The 17,402-nt window shown below is 44.4% G+C and overlaps 1 protein-coding gene across 12 annotated transcripts in view; it reads right to left on the reverse strand.

The window, feature by feature from the left end:
* The window catches only part of LOC148012533 (uncharacterized), a 156,147-nt gene that overhangs the window by 50,566 nt on the left and 88,179 nt on the right, over window positions 1-17,402 (reverse strand). For 5 of the 12 annotated variants that reach the window (XM_087669378.1, XM_087669377.1, XM_087669374.1 and 2 more), the window contains one exon: window positions 125-244. The exons of the other annotated variants lie outside the window; for them this stretch is intronic. In XM_087669378.1, coding sequence (XP_087525504.1) covers window positions 125-142 — 18 coding nt within the window. In that variant the 5' untranslated portion in view covers window positions 143-244. The remainder of the gene's footprint in view (window positions 1-124; window positions 245-17,402) is intronic. 12 annotated transcript variants of the gene reach the window in all.

Here is a 17,402-nt window from a genome sequence, read left to right on the forward strand (position 1 = left end):
TCTATGATCCTAGAGTATAAACAGTCCTTGATTACCTGGAAGCGACCATCAAGCTCAAAAGAAAGTACATGATTTTTATAATCGATATATAAGAATAAGTATTTTTCAAAGAACCATCGCATACCAAGAATGAGATCCACATGGTCAAGGCTCATAAGTCGAAAATCCATGATCTAACAATATTGTTGAATTGAAAGATCCAAGTCCGGTATCACTTGATCCCAGTGATTCACCGTAGAGCCCTCTACATATCAGACATGATAAACTTAGTCAGCAAGTACTACGTGGAGTCACAATCCCTACATGAAGGGAGAAGAAATAATTATGAGTGGAACCATTATCAAATAAAACTGTAACATCTTGGCCATTTACATACCCAATGACTTTTAAAAGATCATGCAGACCAAAAACAATTTTACTAATGGGACTATTATTAATATTGCTAGCATTAACAAAACATTCTTCGAATAAAATTACAGAAGAAATATCTGGAGTCTCAAGAGTATTTATTAAAGTCTTGGAAGTAGACTTTACTGTTTTACTCTAGGGACATTCACAATTACCGCAAAAATGACTCATCTAATGGTAGGCAAAACAACGGCACTTCAAGCGATCCTCACTATGAGTGATCTTACACTTGCCGTCCTTTTTCTTATGCAACTCTGAGGTCGGCTCAGGAATTACTGCTCGGGTAGATGACTTCTTTGACTTAAAGATTGAGGTTGCTCGATAAAACTCCCAATCTCTCATCACATTCCTTCTTCTCCTCTTTTAAAGGAATCGGGTTGGAATTGAAGAGAAAACATCCTCATGGCTGCAAGCACAAATGACAAGATTGTCATTGCATTTCTTTTGTTTGAGCTTGGAGACTCACTACAAGGGACGAATCTTTGTTTGATTTGAAGGAAGAAGCAACTTCGGGATGCGGCCCATGCATGTGTTCGGGGTTCGGGACGAGCATCCTCCATGTACTGAGGTTCAGTGGAAACAAGTACATTGAAAGGAGACACTCCCATGAGAAGACATGATATCGATAAAATAAAAGGTTTTGGAGAGAGAGAGAAATGACGATTTGGAGATCAAAGAGTGTGAGAGAGTAGAGTAGAAAAAGCTGAAACAATTTGCATTTAATGTAGAACTGGAGCCTTTTGTGTTGCAAGTAGGGGGGTAGTCTTAGTTGGGCAATGAATCAATTGCATTAGCCTAATGTTTGTTTTTTTTTTAAGAGAAAGATTACAGACTTTAGTTGCCTTCATCCGTTCAAAAAAAGAAGTAATATGTAGTGGAAAAAATTTTCACCACATCGATCAAAAGAACGGGCCGTCCTCCACATTTTTCCTCCACAAAGGGAATCAACTACCCCGCCACCATACACGGAAAAATAAGAACACCCTGTTGGTCAACACAACGCCTACACCATCGTCCACACATGACTAACCGTCTTGCTTGCCACCACCATCGCAACTAGGGCGTCCGCTGACTCCTCACTCCACCTCTCGTCTCAACCTCTCCCTCTCCTTCATCAACATGACCATTATTGGTCCTACAAATAACATTGATAGCAAGTAATGTGGAAAGCCAAAAGATGGAATAATTCACTCTCTCTTTCTACCATGACAAACAATCATAGTGACAGGAAACGGCCGGAACGGCCCCCCGGCACGCGGAATCGCTGTCCCCGGCATGTATCCGGCGCGGACCGCGTTTCCAAATGATGGAACGTTCCCTGTCCCGTTTCAGACAGGGAACGCAGCAAGGAGCCGCGTTCCCTGTCTGAAACGGGACAGGAAACGCCACGTGGCAAAATGACCTACGGGCCGCCCGCGCCCAGTTTCCGCCCGCGCCCAGTTTCCGCCTGCGCCCAGTTCTCCTGCGTCCCGCCTGCTCCCGCCTGGCCCAGTTCTCCTGTTCCCGCCTGCTTCCGCCTGAGGCCCTGCATTCTGCTCACGAGACCCGCCTGCATCCTGCCCCCAGGCCCCAGGGCCCAGCCACCTTCTTTCTGTTCCTTCTTCTTCTTTCTTCTCTTCCTTCTCTTCCCTCTCTTCCTTCTTCTTCTTTCTCTTCTTTCTCCTTCCACCTCCAACCTCTTCCTTCTCTTCCTTCTTCTTCTTTCTCTTCTTTCTCTTTCTTCTCTTCCTTCTCTTCTTCCTTCTACCTTCTCTTCTTCCTTCTTCCATGAACATTCTTCTTCTTCTCCCTTCTCTCCCTTTCCCTTCTCTCTCGACTCTTGAGTGAGTCTTGGCTCTTAAGCCTTCTCCCTTCTCTCGAGCCTTCAATAATCAATTTTCAGCCTTCAATTTTTCCTTCTCTCGACTCTTGAACCTAAGGCCTTCAATTTTCAGCCTGAAATCATAAATGGCTTCATCTTCCCGCCCCGCTCGTCGGGTTGGTAGTCGAGGAAGAAGGTCTGATGATTGGTCATGGTGGGAAGAAGTAAATGTTGACCGCCCTTTGAGTGGTGGAGGATCTCGATCATGGACTTGCAAGCTTTGCCCATACAAGCGAACTAGTGGAGCAAACAAGGTAATCCATTGAGCCGAGCATCTGTATTTCAAATTTTTATTGATTTTAATTTTTCAAAGTTACTTAAATATTAGAATATGGACTACCAATTGCCACTTGTTCCATTTTAAATTTTAATATTTATGCATAATTACGTCCGAGCTCATCTCCTACATGAGCCAAATTCAGAGGTGCAGTTTTGTCCAAATGTGACCTTGGAGAAGCAAAGGGAGCTTCGTGACTGTGTAGCAGGTCAACAAGCTTATCTTGCATCTAGACCACGACGTGTTGCAGTTGACCCTGCAACTTTTGTGACACCATCCCCATCAAATGTATCTAGAGCAGGGTCAGTATCAGGAAGTGCTACCTCCACACCTACTACACGCATTGCATCGGCCATGGCATCAATAACGCCACATGTTGCACGTAGACAAAGCACACTTGATGCTAGTTGGGATCCCAAGAAGAAGGAAGAGGTGGATACATCAGTGGCACGCTTTTTTTATCATGACCACATTCAATTTCGTGCAGCCAGGTCAGAGTATTTTAAATTGATGTGCAAGAAGATTGGTGAGTATGGCCCTTCGTATGTACCTCCATCATCAGAGACCTTACACACCACTTTGCTCGACAAGGAAAAGCGCCTTGTTGAGCAAGCAGCAGTGACTAGAAAGAGCATGTGGGCTAAAAATGGAGTTTCCTTGATTTGCTGATGGTTGGAGTGATACACGCAAGCGATCCATTCATGGTATGGTTGCTTATTCTCGTGGGGAAATGTATTTTATATCTTCACATGATGCATCGGGGACAGGAAAGTCAGCAGATGTACTTTGATGCAAGATTTGCCTTTAACTTCTTGATGCTAGGCAGGTTAAGAGAATGCAATATTTCTTAGTGATGAGTTTACCTCATTAACATTGGCAGATACTCCTACAGGTATCTTATGCTTGGAGAAAGCAAATAACTCCACTTTTTGGGATGATGTAAAGCTGATAGATGCTATGGTATCACCCATTGTACATTTATTGAGGGTTATGAATGCTATGCAACCTTGCATTGGCAATGTATATGAGGCTATGGACAAGCTGAATGAAAAGTTGCAGGAGTTGGCACCAAATGATGAGGCGTATGAGAAAATACACCATTTAGTTGTGACGAGGTGGAACTCCTATAGCTCACCCATGCATGCAGCTGCATTTGTTGTGGATCCTGAGTTCCAGGGCAAGGGTCAGGAGAATGACAGTGAGGTTATGGATGCATGGAGACTTATATTGTCTCGCCTAGTGCCTGATCATGGCACTAGATGAAAGATCAGAGATCAACTTTCATGTTATAGGACCTTTCGGGGTTCTTTTGGTTGTGGGGATGCACAGGAGGATCGCTGTAAGATTGGGGCAGCTTTGTAGTGGGAGGACTATGGTTCGGATGGTCCTGAGTTGCAGCAACTAGCCATCCGTATTTTGAGTCAGTCAGTTAGCTCCTCTTGTTTGGAGCAATTGTGGAGTACCTACGCTCACATTGCTTCAAAGAAGAGGAACCGTCTTGGTGTGGAGAGGGCAAACGATCTAGAATTCGTTAGTGCTAATTTGAGGATGTTATGTAACAGTATGACAACAAAGCCTGATCCATTCACAGAGTGGGAGATGCAGCAAGAAGAGGAGACACATGCTGATGTTGAGGGAGATGCAGCAATTCATGGTACACATGATGATGAGGCTGGCACTTCAGGAGTGGCTAGAGCAGCCTCAGATCATGATCATGATCTTTGATTTAGCTTACTTATCACGAGTCTCATGATACATGACACATTTACATTATATATGATATTATGATCATTGATGACACTCTGACACTTGGGTTGTTGACAGTTGTGCCATGCCAATATTATATTTGTACTTGAGTCTTGCAGTCTTGCAGTTGCCCTTTGGGCTATTTCGGCATGCCGCATTTTGCTTTAGTCTAGAGATTAGACTTTATATTGGCAGTCTTTTTTGGGGCAATGAGCATGTTCTTTCAAAGATTAGACTTCAATTTCATATTTGTAATCTTTTAAGTTTTTTGGCAATGGTACCATAGGCATGTTCTTTTAGCTTAGACTTTTAAGTTTAGTTCATTGTTCATTGTTTTATCATTTATGATTTTTGGCATATGTATTATGGATTTTATTATTTATAATTGAATAGCTTACCTCTTGAGCCTTGTAAGTTGCAATTCAATTTCTAATGAGTAGTTTTAGAATAATGCATGATATCTTAAAGTTAAAACTTAAAATGATTTGTCCTTATGGATTATATACCTTGGTTTTAAGTTTTAACACTCCAGAGTCCATATGGATTATGAGTGAAATATTAATTTTTTTTCATGAATTTTGATTTTTTAAATGCCGTTCCCGTTCCCACGTCCCTGTTCCCTAGGTTTGGCGTTCCCGTCTCCGTCCCCGTCCCCGTTCCCCGTTCCCGTTCCCCGTTTCATGTTTCTATGCAAACAATGTTTTTCCCTCTCTCTCTCTACCATCAAGTCGGTAGTCACAGGTATAATTTATGTACCCTTTTCTATGTCCCCAATTCCTTGCCTAAAATTCCGAATTAACAATGATGTTTAAGTAGCATTTAAGGCTAATGTTAAGGTTAAAATAAATATTAACATTAAATATTCAAGTAATCATAACATTTAATGTTACACTGACATTTAAATCAATAATATTATTAAAATTAAATATTGAGCAACAAAGGTCAATGTCAACCAGAAGTTTGATGTTCATCAAGGCCACAAAATTTCTGTGTCCGCGACGGTGGTCTGCCATAGTCCTGGAGTGGCAGCTCCCTCGACTCCAATCCTCAGAAATCCCTAAAAATTCTTGTATACAAACATTGACTCAACACAAAACCCAAGTATGGGTACGAAACAAAAAGCATACCTTGCTCTCATACCAACCACCTGCAACACGTGCCCCCACACACATGCCTCTCCTGCTAGCAATATCCTACATCACCCTTACCGAGATAAAGGCACACTTGTCGAGTGTGAACCATCATGGTTCTGTGAGCAAAAGTGGTTTTGTGTATATCATCGGATCTCGCGTCCAATTGCAGGTTAACACTGTCTCCCTAGGATCCAACCTGCACACAAGACATGACAGAAGCCAAACTCACCATAAGAAGAACTAGACATCACACTCACCCCCTAGCTATAGATCCAAATGGGCTCACCCTCGAGCTTGAGAGCTAGTGGCACTCCAGGTCATGACCACATCCCAAAGGCTAGCGTCCCATATCATTCGGATGTATGGATGGGTCGATCAATAGGCCAAGAGTCTAAGAGTGGTGATCACATAATGAATGTGCATAATAGGGCCTTGAATCCTATTTATAGAACTATCCTAACCTCGAAGTATCCTTAGTGCATTTGTACTAAGTCATTTCGTAACCACTGTGACCAATGCTACAAGCACCCATCCAAATGTCCAATATAACATACGCACAAAGAAAGTATTTGTCAATCAGGATATTATATTTGTTAAAAATGTTGCATTTTCACATGATCAGTATGAGATGCCAACCATCCATGACATTTGTGATGTCTTTGAGGGGCTTGTACCACTTTCTTTGGGGTCCACGCCTGCTGTAAATGGTCAAATAGACATATTACAGCAAGCTGTTGCTGCACCACATGCTACCGAACAGCAAGCACTTGATCTTGGATTGCCTCATGCAGTGGAAAGTGTAGTACAGCATGAAAGAGCTTCTGTAAATGAAACTAAAATAGTCTCTAGATGGCTGTTATGAACTCTCTAGGAGAGTAGAATGGATGCTCCCTTACCTCAACGCACTAGAAGGGCTGCTAAACATGCAACACATAATGTAAGGGGGGCACATTTGGCTAATTCTATGAGAATAGATGATGTCTGTGTGATGAACATGCATTCATGAGCTCACTGTTAGACAATGATGAACCTACTTCCTTGGACAAAACGCAATAAGATGTACATTGGATGCAGGCCATGCAAGAAGAGTTGACTCTATTGCTACTAACTCCACATGGAATCTTGTGGATTTACCACCTATAAAAAGGCTATTGAACAAAATGGGTTTTTAAACCCAAAAACAAGGCCAATGGCACTATTGATAGCTACAAAGCACTGTTGGTAGCAAAAGGCTATGCGCAGAGGCAAGGCATAGATTATAAGGAACCTTTGCTTCAACATCCCATACGAATATAGCAAGATGTATCATTGCTATGGTTGCAAACCACAGCTAGAAAAGTATATTAGTTGGACATAAAAACAACATTTTTGAATGGGGATCTATATGAGAATGTTTATGTTTCATGACCTCCATGGTTTATGATCAAGGGAAAAGAGCACATGGTCTGCAAATTGCATAAGGCTCTTTATGGTCTCAAATAGGCTCCTCGTGCATGGTACTCTAAAATTGATGCTTATTTGGCCAGTAAAGGGTTCAAAAATAGTCCAATTGCTCCCACTCTATACATTAAGAATGAAGAGGGGAACTGGCCGATTATCATTCTTTATGTGGACAATCCTACTACCCATCATGTGGTAACTTAGCTCCTCTCCTGGCCTCTTCTTCTAAAGTACCATTCATTTACCTTAGTCTTGTCACTAATGTTCCTTCATTCTTTTTTACTACCTCAATCCATAGGCTAGTCTCTTCTATCTGCTTCTGTGTTTTCTTTAATGTGTTCAATTCTTCCCCCAATTCCAAGATTTCAGATTTGCAAGCATCAACCACTTTCTGCATTTCAGCTTTCAGCACGTGCATTTCGGACAACATTTGTGCCTGAAATTCATTCTTAATCTTTATCTGTACACCTTGCGTTTCTACCTTCTGGTATGCTACTAGTTCAACCTTGACCCACTCGTGTTTCTTTTTCCAACTCCTGTCTCATAATTCACAGTTCAAAGCAAATCATGAGATCAATTTCTTTGTATGTCCTTTCATTCATGGTGCGTGAGGTCTATCCATGCCTATCAGATCCTTGGGAGATGGTCCAATCATGAGATGAATTTCTTCATACTTCCTTTCACTCATGGTGCATGGGGTCTTTCCATGACTCTCAAATCTTGAGGAGACAGTCCAGTCACGGACCCTATGGCCATATGTCTTGTACAGTGTGTTCTTAGAATGGGTGTGGAACACTGCTTCCATGGCTGGTTGTGTTAGTTCTTGATCAGATTCTTCTCCCAAATATTCATTTCCCATGGTTTGATATTTACATTTGTTTGAATCGTCCATCCTCATAATTAATTGTATTCGCACACTGTGCAAAGCCACTCAGCTTTGTACACGTCAAATCAAAGCAATGTCAGTTCTGAAGCATCAGAAACACTGTAGTAACTGTTGCACTATTGCAGAGTATTACACAGCACGTGAAGACCAGCAGGTCACCACAGCCCCGAAGATACTCAGCAGTTGCTGTCACTATCACAATAAACGGTGTTGCTTTCAGAAGAGTCAATCACTGTTCCAGTGCCAGCGTCACATCACTAAGAGAATGCCCTGTAATAACTGTCCAGCCTAACCAACTTTAAGATCACTGCCCAGCCTGTATCACTGTTACAGTCTTGCCTGCATCACCACAGTCCCATATTCATCATGACAGTCTCACACAACCCATATGAGACCACTGTCCAAATGAAGTGCAAACTACTATCCTAGTTTCAGCAAAATGCACTTTTTGTTGCCTCAGACAATCTGCCTCACGACTACAACAGATGTCACTATCTACAGGCGTCAGCCTCTCAGTCCTGCCAGCATCCAACCAAGAGCCTGAGTTATGTCTCAGTCATGCTAGCATCACCCCTCAGTCATGCCAGCCTCAAAGAGTCCACGTCTCAGTCTATGCAAGAGTCCACCATCAGAGAGCAGGTCCACGCCTCAGTCCACATCTCACTCATCACACCAGCATCAATCACCACGAGAGAGAGAGAGAGAGAGGGAGAGAGAGGCTTGGTAGTTCCTTTTTTTTTTCTTTTGAAGGAGAGAGAGAGAGAGAGAGAGTATATTAACATCTCTAAAAGGCCAATGTGGCCTATGAGACCAAAGCAATACATACAATGATGGTGTGTTTTTCATCTGGAATGAGAAAAGATGAAAAGCATGCCTATAAGACTGAAAAAATGAAATAGTGTCCTATAAAAGGGAAACATGTCAATGATCTAAAAGTGAGAGTAGAAAAAGGAAAACTCTCCATCAATGATATGTCTGTCCTCTAAGGAGGTGTATCTCTGCATGGCTGAGGCGTCTCGGCATCTGTCTCCTGTGGCGCTCAATGGTGGCTTTAATTTGTCTGTGGTGTGGATGTCTAGGCCTTCGTCTGGGTGGACGTGGGCGCCTAGACCGGCTAAGTGCCACTGCTCTATCCAAAGGGACACCTACAGAAGATGAGGTCCAATGATGATGCCATACTCTATCATGTATCAGTGAAAAAGTCAGTGACTGCTCTCTGTCTATGTGAGCCGAGCTGTGGCGGCCTCCTACTCCGTAGAATTGTTGCTCTACGCCTCTGGAGCTCCAAGAGGAAGAATCCCAAGCATCTCTGATCCTCAAACTGTATGATCCGTCTCAGGGGTCCAAAACCCTCTCGAAACAGGCAGTGGTATCTACCTCGTATATCATAATATACAGTGCATCGGCAGATGTAGCGTTCCTCTGTCTCTGGCTCTTTGTCGCATAGTGGGCATATGCGTTCTTCTGTCTGTACCTTCCCATGTGCCTGTCTCAATCCTCAGGTGGTGGGATGAGGTACGGATTTGACCAATAACTGTGCGTAGTCCATGAGGCAGCTGTGTGTCCATGTAATTGGGTCGGGTGATGAAACCATCCTCAGATACCTAAAGGAAGTGGGTCTGGTAGTGTGCCATCCTCGTGCCATGGGCGGAGGGGGGTCGGATCCAGGTCTTCTCCGTATCTAACTTCAGTATGTCTGCTCTAATCACATGGTTTAGCTCTAATCGGCTTAGGTCAAGTGTAGGGCAATCCATGCTATAGTCAAAGGGGGGTAGTTTGTCAATCTCCAGCCCATGTAGACTCATCCATGTACTCATCTGAGCATACCAACAATGTCTGTCACCATCTGCTACTAGTTGTCCAGAAGAGGCCAGGGCTAGCTGTGGGTATCTATCTTGGGGGAGCTCCCATAGTCTATGTATGAAAGTCACTGCCTGGACCAAGGCCGCAGCCACCATGGGTGATGCTCCCAACTCAGCTCTGATAATCTCATGTGGGGTCGAGCTCTTCGCTCGTATCATACATGAGATCATCATGACTAGTGGTCTTTCCATATGCTCCCACCTGTCATAGTATTCCTTCTCTGGTCCATCTTGGTCTCCCAAAGGCTGTCTCCTCGTGTGAAAGAGACTCGGACCCCAAATAGCTGCCCCATATAGGAGTGTGGGTGTAACCAAGGTGTCAAAAAGGCACAATTTGGTGCGCGGCTCATGAAATTGTATGTGAGCACATTGCCTCTCCAATGCACCTAAGGCTGCATATGCTTTTGCCAAACGAGCCTCTGATGTCTCTCTCGAAGAGAACTGTGGTCCCTTCAATGTGACCCCCAAATAGACATACTGCCTAACCATCTCCATTGGCTCTCCATCAAAAGTAAACTGGTGCTCAGCTCTTGTCACCCAAGCAGCTGAAGTGTTAAATACCATAACTTTAGTTTTCCCAAGGTTCACCTTAAGATCTCTATCTCTGCAAAAAGCTGATAATGCATCCAAGTGTCTATTTAGTCCCTCAGGTGAGTCAGATATAAGTACAATATCGTCGGCATAAAGCAGTAATGGTATCAGCACTCCAACTAGGCTGGCTCCGGCTCCACCAATCCTATCCACATATTCTGAAATTTCATCTATGTACAACCCAAATAGTGTTGGTGAAAGTGGACAGCCTTGTTTCACCCCAATGGTGCTATTGACTGTATCTGAGATACCCTCAGGTGTTCGTACTCTGCCCGTCACTGTCTCATACAAGGCTTAGATACTCCACTATATCTCTACAGGCACATCAATGTTTTGCATTCTTCTCATGAGTCTAGCACGTGGCACTGTGTCAAAGGCCTTGCAAAAGTCCACAAAACAGCAGTAGATCTTTTTCTTGAATGCCTTGCCTTCTTCGATGATTGCCCTCCATGTAAAGATATGGTCTAGAGTTGTATATCCCCTCCTGAAGCCAGCCTGGCCTTTTGATCTCAGGCCATGCATCTCGGCCCATTCACTCAATGCTCGTTCCACGATAGAGACATATATCTTGGCCAGCATGTGTCCAATCATGATAGTTCGATAGTTACTAGGTAGCGCGGGGTCTCCACTCTTAAAGAGCGGCGCAATAATATGGTCTGACCAACAGGTTGGAAATCCCTCACAAACTACCCTATTAAAGATGTGAGCCAGCGTTGGTGCCAAAATATCACAGGCATGCGCAAAGTGTTCAGCCACTAAACCATCATGATCTTGGGCTTTTCCATTTTTCAGTTTCCATATGGCATTCCTCACTTTTTTTTCTGTGAAAAATCTGCAATTTGCTGGTCTTGAGGTTGAGGGGAGTGGCATAGGCTCTTGGCCAGGAACATCATAGAGTGTGCAAGCATATCCATGCCAATCATCCGGTCTAGTAATCTGTAGGGGTGGCTGGTTCTCATGCATCTTTTTCCATGCTCTCTTGTTGTCCTGCCCCAAGAACATGGAATACATTTCTGTTTCTAGTCTGCTCAAGTATTCCTGCTTCTTTTTGCGTACCAATTGTCTGAAGAGTGTTCGAGCATGCTTACGTGTACATATGCCAAGTGCCATCTCTTGCTGAAAACGTGCTCGTGTCTCTCTGCACTCATCATCATACCAGCCATTCCGTGGGGCATTACCTCGTGGAGGTTTATCTGACAGTGTAGTGTGTGGGAAAGCGTAGGCTGCTAAAGTGTGTATTATCTCAGCCAACTGTCCTGTAAACTCATCCAGAGAGGCATGTGTGTCTAGCTCCCTCAATGCATCTCGCACAGTAGTGCTGTATATGTGTGAGGTCGCTTCCACAACATCATAGCGTGGTAATTTTGGTATGTGTGGCTGTGCTTCGTGTATATGCCCATATTGCATTGTGAAAGCTAGAATAGCATGGTCTGCTGCTAATCCAATTGGTCTGTCTGAGATTTCAAAGCTTTTTATGTCAGGTAGCAAGTTGGGTGATCCAATCAAATAGTCCATTGTGCTTGCCCCTTTCTTGTTATTCCAACATGTGAAACCATTAGATCTTGGCCACTGTGGCAGCCCGTTAAGGATGGCCAAACCATATGCACTTCCCAATGCCAGTAGGTGTGTTCCATATTCCGTTATCTCTCTATCTTAAAGGCCAATGTGGCCTATGAGACCAAAGCAATACATGCAATATATTAATGTCTCTAAAAGGCCAATGTGGCCTATGAGACCAAAGCAATACATGCAATGATGGTGTGTTTCTCATCTAGAATGAGAAAAGATGAAAAAATGCCTATAAGACTGAAAAGTGAAATAGTATCCTATACAACTAAAAAAAAGGAAACTCTCCATCAATGGAATGTTTGTCCTCTAAGGAGATGTATCTTTGTATAGCTGAGGCGTCTCGGCATCTCTCCTCTGGCACTCAATGATGGCTCTAATTTGTTTGCGGTGTGGATCTCTAGGCCTTCATCTAGGTGGATGTGGGTACATAGACTGGCTGAGTGCCACTGCTCTATCCAAAGGGACACCTACAGAAGATGATATCCAATGATGAGAGAGAGAGAGAGAGAGAGAGAGACAAAACAAGTGTAGCTTGGTTGGTTAAGTTGAACAGGGTGGTGACTAGAAGGTCTTCAGTTCAACTCCTTCATTCCACGTGGTCATTTACTATAGGTGTTACAAAAAAGGAGAACTGAACCCAGGTCAATTGGATTAATAAAAACAAGCCGCTTGCCACTAGGGTAACCACTTGACTATGCATGTGCGCGCCGCACGAGAGAGAGAGAGAGAGAGAGAGAGAGAGATCCTAATGTGGACCCGAAAAATGTCTTGCGCTCCTTTTCAGTGTTTTATGAACGCGCTGTGATACTCTTCTTCACTGGCAGGATCCCACACCTTTCCCGTATTCGCCAGTGGCTGTACCGTCTGCTTCAAGGGGAATGTGTTGAAGAGGTTTTTGTTGGGCCCCGAGGCTTTTTTGAGGTGTTGTTGAAATCTGAGGTGCACCGTGCTGCTCTCCTGTCCAAACTACCGTTGTTCTTTGATCGCCATTTGGTCCATGTTGTGCCATGGCGCCCAATGGCAGATTTTCAGCGCCTACTGCAACGTGAATGCCCTGTGTGGGTTGAAGTGGAAAACTGTCCGGCTGTCTATTGGCCACTATTAAAGGATGCCATGGCCGCTGTGGACACTGTTCTGGTCCCCCCAAGCCTAAGGGCCGTGAATCGCAACCGTTTGTATATGTTATGGGACACTGCTAGGAAAAGGCCTGCTTGGTTACGTTTGAATTGCTCTAGCATGCATCCTTTACACTTCCGTTTGAAATGGGGCAACTATGCAGGACATTGCTTTTCCTATGGAAAATTGGGGCATTTTATGGCCGAATGCCCAGAGAAGCACCACACTTCAGAAGCTAAGCATGTTGCACTGCCCATGGAAGATATGGTGTGTGATGCTCCGTCGCAGAATGCCACCCAACCACCTCAAGGTTTGGATAAAGGTAAACAATAGGTTTCGGGTTTGGATTCCCGTGGCAATGACTGGGTCGATATACGCGCAAAAAAAGGCAACAGGCTTGTTGCTCGCATGGTGGATACTGTGCCTACTGCCCCACAAGATTCCATGCGTATTTATATGCGCAGGAAAGAAATGTTGGCTTCAGAGCACTCTGCTCCTGCTATGGTTTCCTCTGCTTCTCGTCAACAGCCCACCAGGAGAGTGTATTCAGATGGTCCAAAGGGTCCACTGCTAAGCTGGCTTTTGATACTAGAGGTAACGTCATCACTCCATGGGATCGTCGTTATCCCCGTTCCATCTCCAAGACAGCGGATATGCCGTCTACCTCCAAATCTGGCCGTCAGAACCCTTTTGCCGTGTTGGCTGATTTTTTGGATGACGGAGTCCTGGACATTCTTGCAGAAAAGATCAAATCGAGGCAAGTTGTGCCTCGTACCTGATTTTCTTTTGAATACACATGAAAATAGCCACGTGGAATGTGCGAGGAATTTGTTCTCGCCACAAGCAACATGCCATGTGGACTGTATTGCATGAGAATCAATGGGATGTCTTGTGTGCTGTTGAGCACAAGAGTCACGGTGAAGCAGGAAAAGTTGTGGATTGCCATGGCTTTCGTTTGTTCTATGCAGGGACACATGCCATGCATTATTCTGGTGTGCTCATGATTGTATATGAAAAATATCAGCCTGTTCTTATTAAAAATGATGTACATGGCCGCTTTATGGTGATTGAAATTTTATTTCAAGGAGAGATCTTATGGTTACTTGGCCTCTATGCTCCGAATGATCCTCTATCTCGCCGGGAGCTTTGGCATACTTTGCAGACTTCCTTGTCACTTGGCAGACGGGGTTTTTTGATGGGGGATTTCAATATGTGTGTTGATTCTTCGCAGTCCACATCGGAGCATTCGGTAATGGACGCGCCGCAAAGTCGTAGGTGGCATGAGTTGGCCCTTGCCATTCTTAAGCAAGATCTTTGGTCTTGGCTACACCCTTCTTCTACCGGGTTTACTTTCCATTCTACCTAGTATGCAACAACATGGTCGTGGTTGAACCGTATATACGTCATACAGAATGATGATTTCCTTCCTAAGATGCTCGAAATGAAAGTGTTGCAGCAATATGCATTGTCGGACCATTTCCCTCCGCAGCTTGAGCTGCTTACACAACCCATTGCACCTTTTAAGCAATTTCTGGAGAGACTTCCTTTGTGTTTCAACTCGTCTTATTTGAAGCATACAATCTTTCAGGGCTATATGCAGCAAGTGATTGATAGATTCTTATTGGACTTCTCCTCTCAGGGCACTGCTTCGTTTGAACGATTGCTCTCTAATGTGCAGCGCGTTGCTCGGCAGTATGGGATCCATCATGCCTCTCTTTGTCGGCGGCGTCGACAAGCAGTGGAGGATCTGTTGGCTTTGGTTTGTTCTCTGCTGGTGGACACTCCACATGATGAATTTTTGCTGTTCCTGGCAATGCATGTGGCTGATCTTATTCAAGAGTTTCACTTGAAATCTTATCAGCAGGCCAAATTGCAACATCTGACGGAGACTTTGCAAGATAGTGCTTGCCAGACTCATAAGTTCTTTCGAGCTTTCCATGCTTCTCCTGCTCGAGAGAATATGACTAGACTCCAAGATGCAAAAGGTCAAATGGTCCATGATCCGCAGACTATTGTGAATATGTGTAGGAATTATTTCCTCGACCTTCTTGGTTCCACTTCTCCGCCTTCAGGCCAAAATACTCATGCTCGTTTAGTTTTTTATGATATGGTCCGCAATCACGTTCTGCAGGACATGCAAGCTTCTATGGAGGCAGATATTTGTGAGGCGGAGGTTATGGATGTTTTGTTACACTTGCCCAAGGATAAAAGTCCTAGTTGGGATGGTCTCACCAATGAGTTCTTTGAGGTTTTTGCTACCCAACTGGCGAAACCATTGATGGCTTTGTTTCAACAGGTGTGGGAAACGGGGATCATGCCTCCCTCATGGAAAGGACTTATTAAACTGCTTCCAAAAGTTCCTTCGCCGTCTATGTTGACACATTGGCGCCCAATCTCTTTGATGGGTTCTATGTATAAAATATTTTCCAAAGTTATGGCGAATCGGCTCCATAAGCATCTTCCTGCCATTGTGCATCCTCTCCAATATGGTTTCATTAAGGGCTGAAACATTCTGCACAATGTATTAAATGCGCAACTGGCGATTGATTATGCAAGGCATTCTAATCAGGAGGTCGTACTGATTCAATTGGACCTGGAAAAGGCTTTTGATTATCTGGACTGGTCTTTCATTGTAGAACTTATGTCTGCTATGGGCTTTGGTGCTCGGATGTCTCCTCTGGTTTACACCATCAGTGCTGCAGCGTCTTCGCGAGTCATGCTAAATGGAGGCGTTACTGAGCCATTTGTCCCTGCTCGCTCTGTCAGACAGGGGTGCCCTTTAAGTCCTCTCTTATTTGCCCTTGCGACTCATCCAGTTCTTTCAATGTTATCTCATATGGCAGCTTCTACTCAATTGGCTGGATTGTCGCTTCCTTCTGGACAGCAATTCATTAGTCAATCCTTGGCTGATGACAGCTTTATGACTCTGCGTGCGGACAAGGATAGCCTTCGTAAAGCACTAGATGTTTGGGCTCTCTTTGGTCAGGCTTCCGGTCTTCGCATCAATATTTTGAAATCAGCCATTCTCAGCTGCACGGAGTCGGACTTGCAGACATTGGACTGGCAAGGTATGGTTGTTCCCCGTGGCTCCATTGTCAGGCATCTTGGGTACCCTTTGGGTGTTGATGTTCCCCCAAAGCAACTACTAAAGTGGATTTCACACAAGCTGGCGGCTAAGTTTATGTATTGGAAGTCTCAGGCCTGGCCCTTCCATGTTCGCCTCAAAGTAGCCCAGACAATTATGTTGCCAATACTCACATATTTCTTGCCATTGCTGCCCTAGACTACTACTACACTGAATGCTCTTACTCAGTCTATTCGTTTCATGTTGTGGAAGAAGGATTCCTTGCATGCAGGCATTTCCTGGATTTCTTGGTCGCATGCGTGCACCCCCAAACGCATGGGAGGAGGGGCTATTTTAGATGCCCGAACTCATATGCTGGCGCTTCGTTGGTCTCTTTTCCGCGCCATGTGCTCGGATCATCACCCATGGATCGTTGTAGCCCGTTATTTTCTTGAGGATCACGGGCTTCTGCATGGAAATACCCAAATCTGGAGTTCTTGGTGGCATGTTCTTAGTGCGGATTCTCGGTTCTCCAGTCCTCCTTCATCTCTGCTTGCCCATTTGGTATGTTCCTGGAGACTGGTCCACCGGAAGGCTCAGTGGCATCCAACGGAGGATCGCTCGGCTACTAATTCTTTTCAATTGGAATTGTTGGCAGTTTCGCGGTTGCTTTCATGGGAAGGTAAACATGAGCTTCGACCAAAATTCAACCACATGGCACGTTTGAGCTTAACTTCAGTCGTAGATGCCACCCTTGCTAGTCGCAATGTGTTGATATCCTTTCGTATAGCCAGGAGGCTTTTCAGGATCCCTCGTGGTTACAGGCATTTATGGGAACAGCTTTTGATGGTGCTCCAGAGCAGACAACCCTTTCCTGTCCTTGCTTCGGATCGTCCCAGGCAAGACTGGGACTTTGCAGGCACGCTGCATTTAGATAAGGCTTCAGCTAACCAGGTGTATCATCTTCTGATTAAAGATCATCAATGGCTGGTTACTAAAGCTAATACTCTATGGGGATTGCATAAATCCCGGTCATGGTGGAGGCCAACTGTGATGGAGGGCTGGTTGAACAAGACACCCTTCAAATATAAGGTCTTTCTTTGAAGAATGATGATTGGTGGTCTTCCACTTGCTTCAGCTCTTTCAAAGCGTCGAATCTCCAACGGCTACTGTTTCTTTTGCACCACCAGTCTGGAATCTGCTCGTCACCGATTTATTTCTTGCCCCATCGCTAAGAAAATCTGGTCATTCTTATCAGCCATTTGGCGAGCGGTGGTTGGTTTCTTGCTATGCCCGTTTGATTGGGTTTTTGTGCAGCCCAAATACCCCACACCGACACAGCCACATATGAAGATCGTGTTTCACTTTCTTCGATATTGGAGCTGTTGGCATAACTGGACCATTCGGAATGCTTTTCTTTTTTATTCCACCTATAATGTTCAGCGGCAT

Source organism: Lygodium microphyllum, chromosome 27 (assembly GCF_053477565.2).
Source record: "Lygodium microphyllum isolate KBCC chromosome 27, Lygodium_microphyllum_v1.1.10, whole genome shotgun sequence".
NCBI classification, from domain to species: domain Eukaryota; kingdom Viridiplantae; phylum Streptophyta; class Polypodiopsida; order Schizaeales; family Lygodiaceae; genus Lygodium; species Lygodium microphyllum.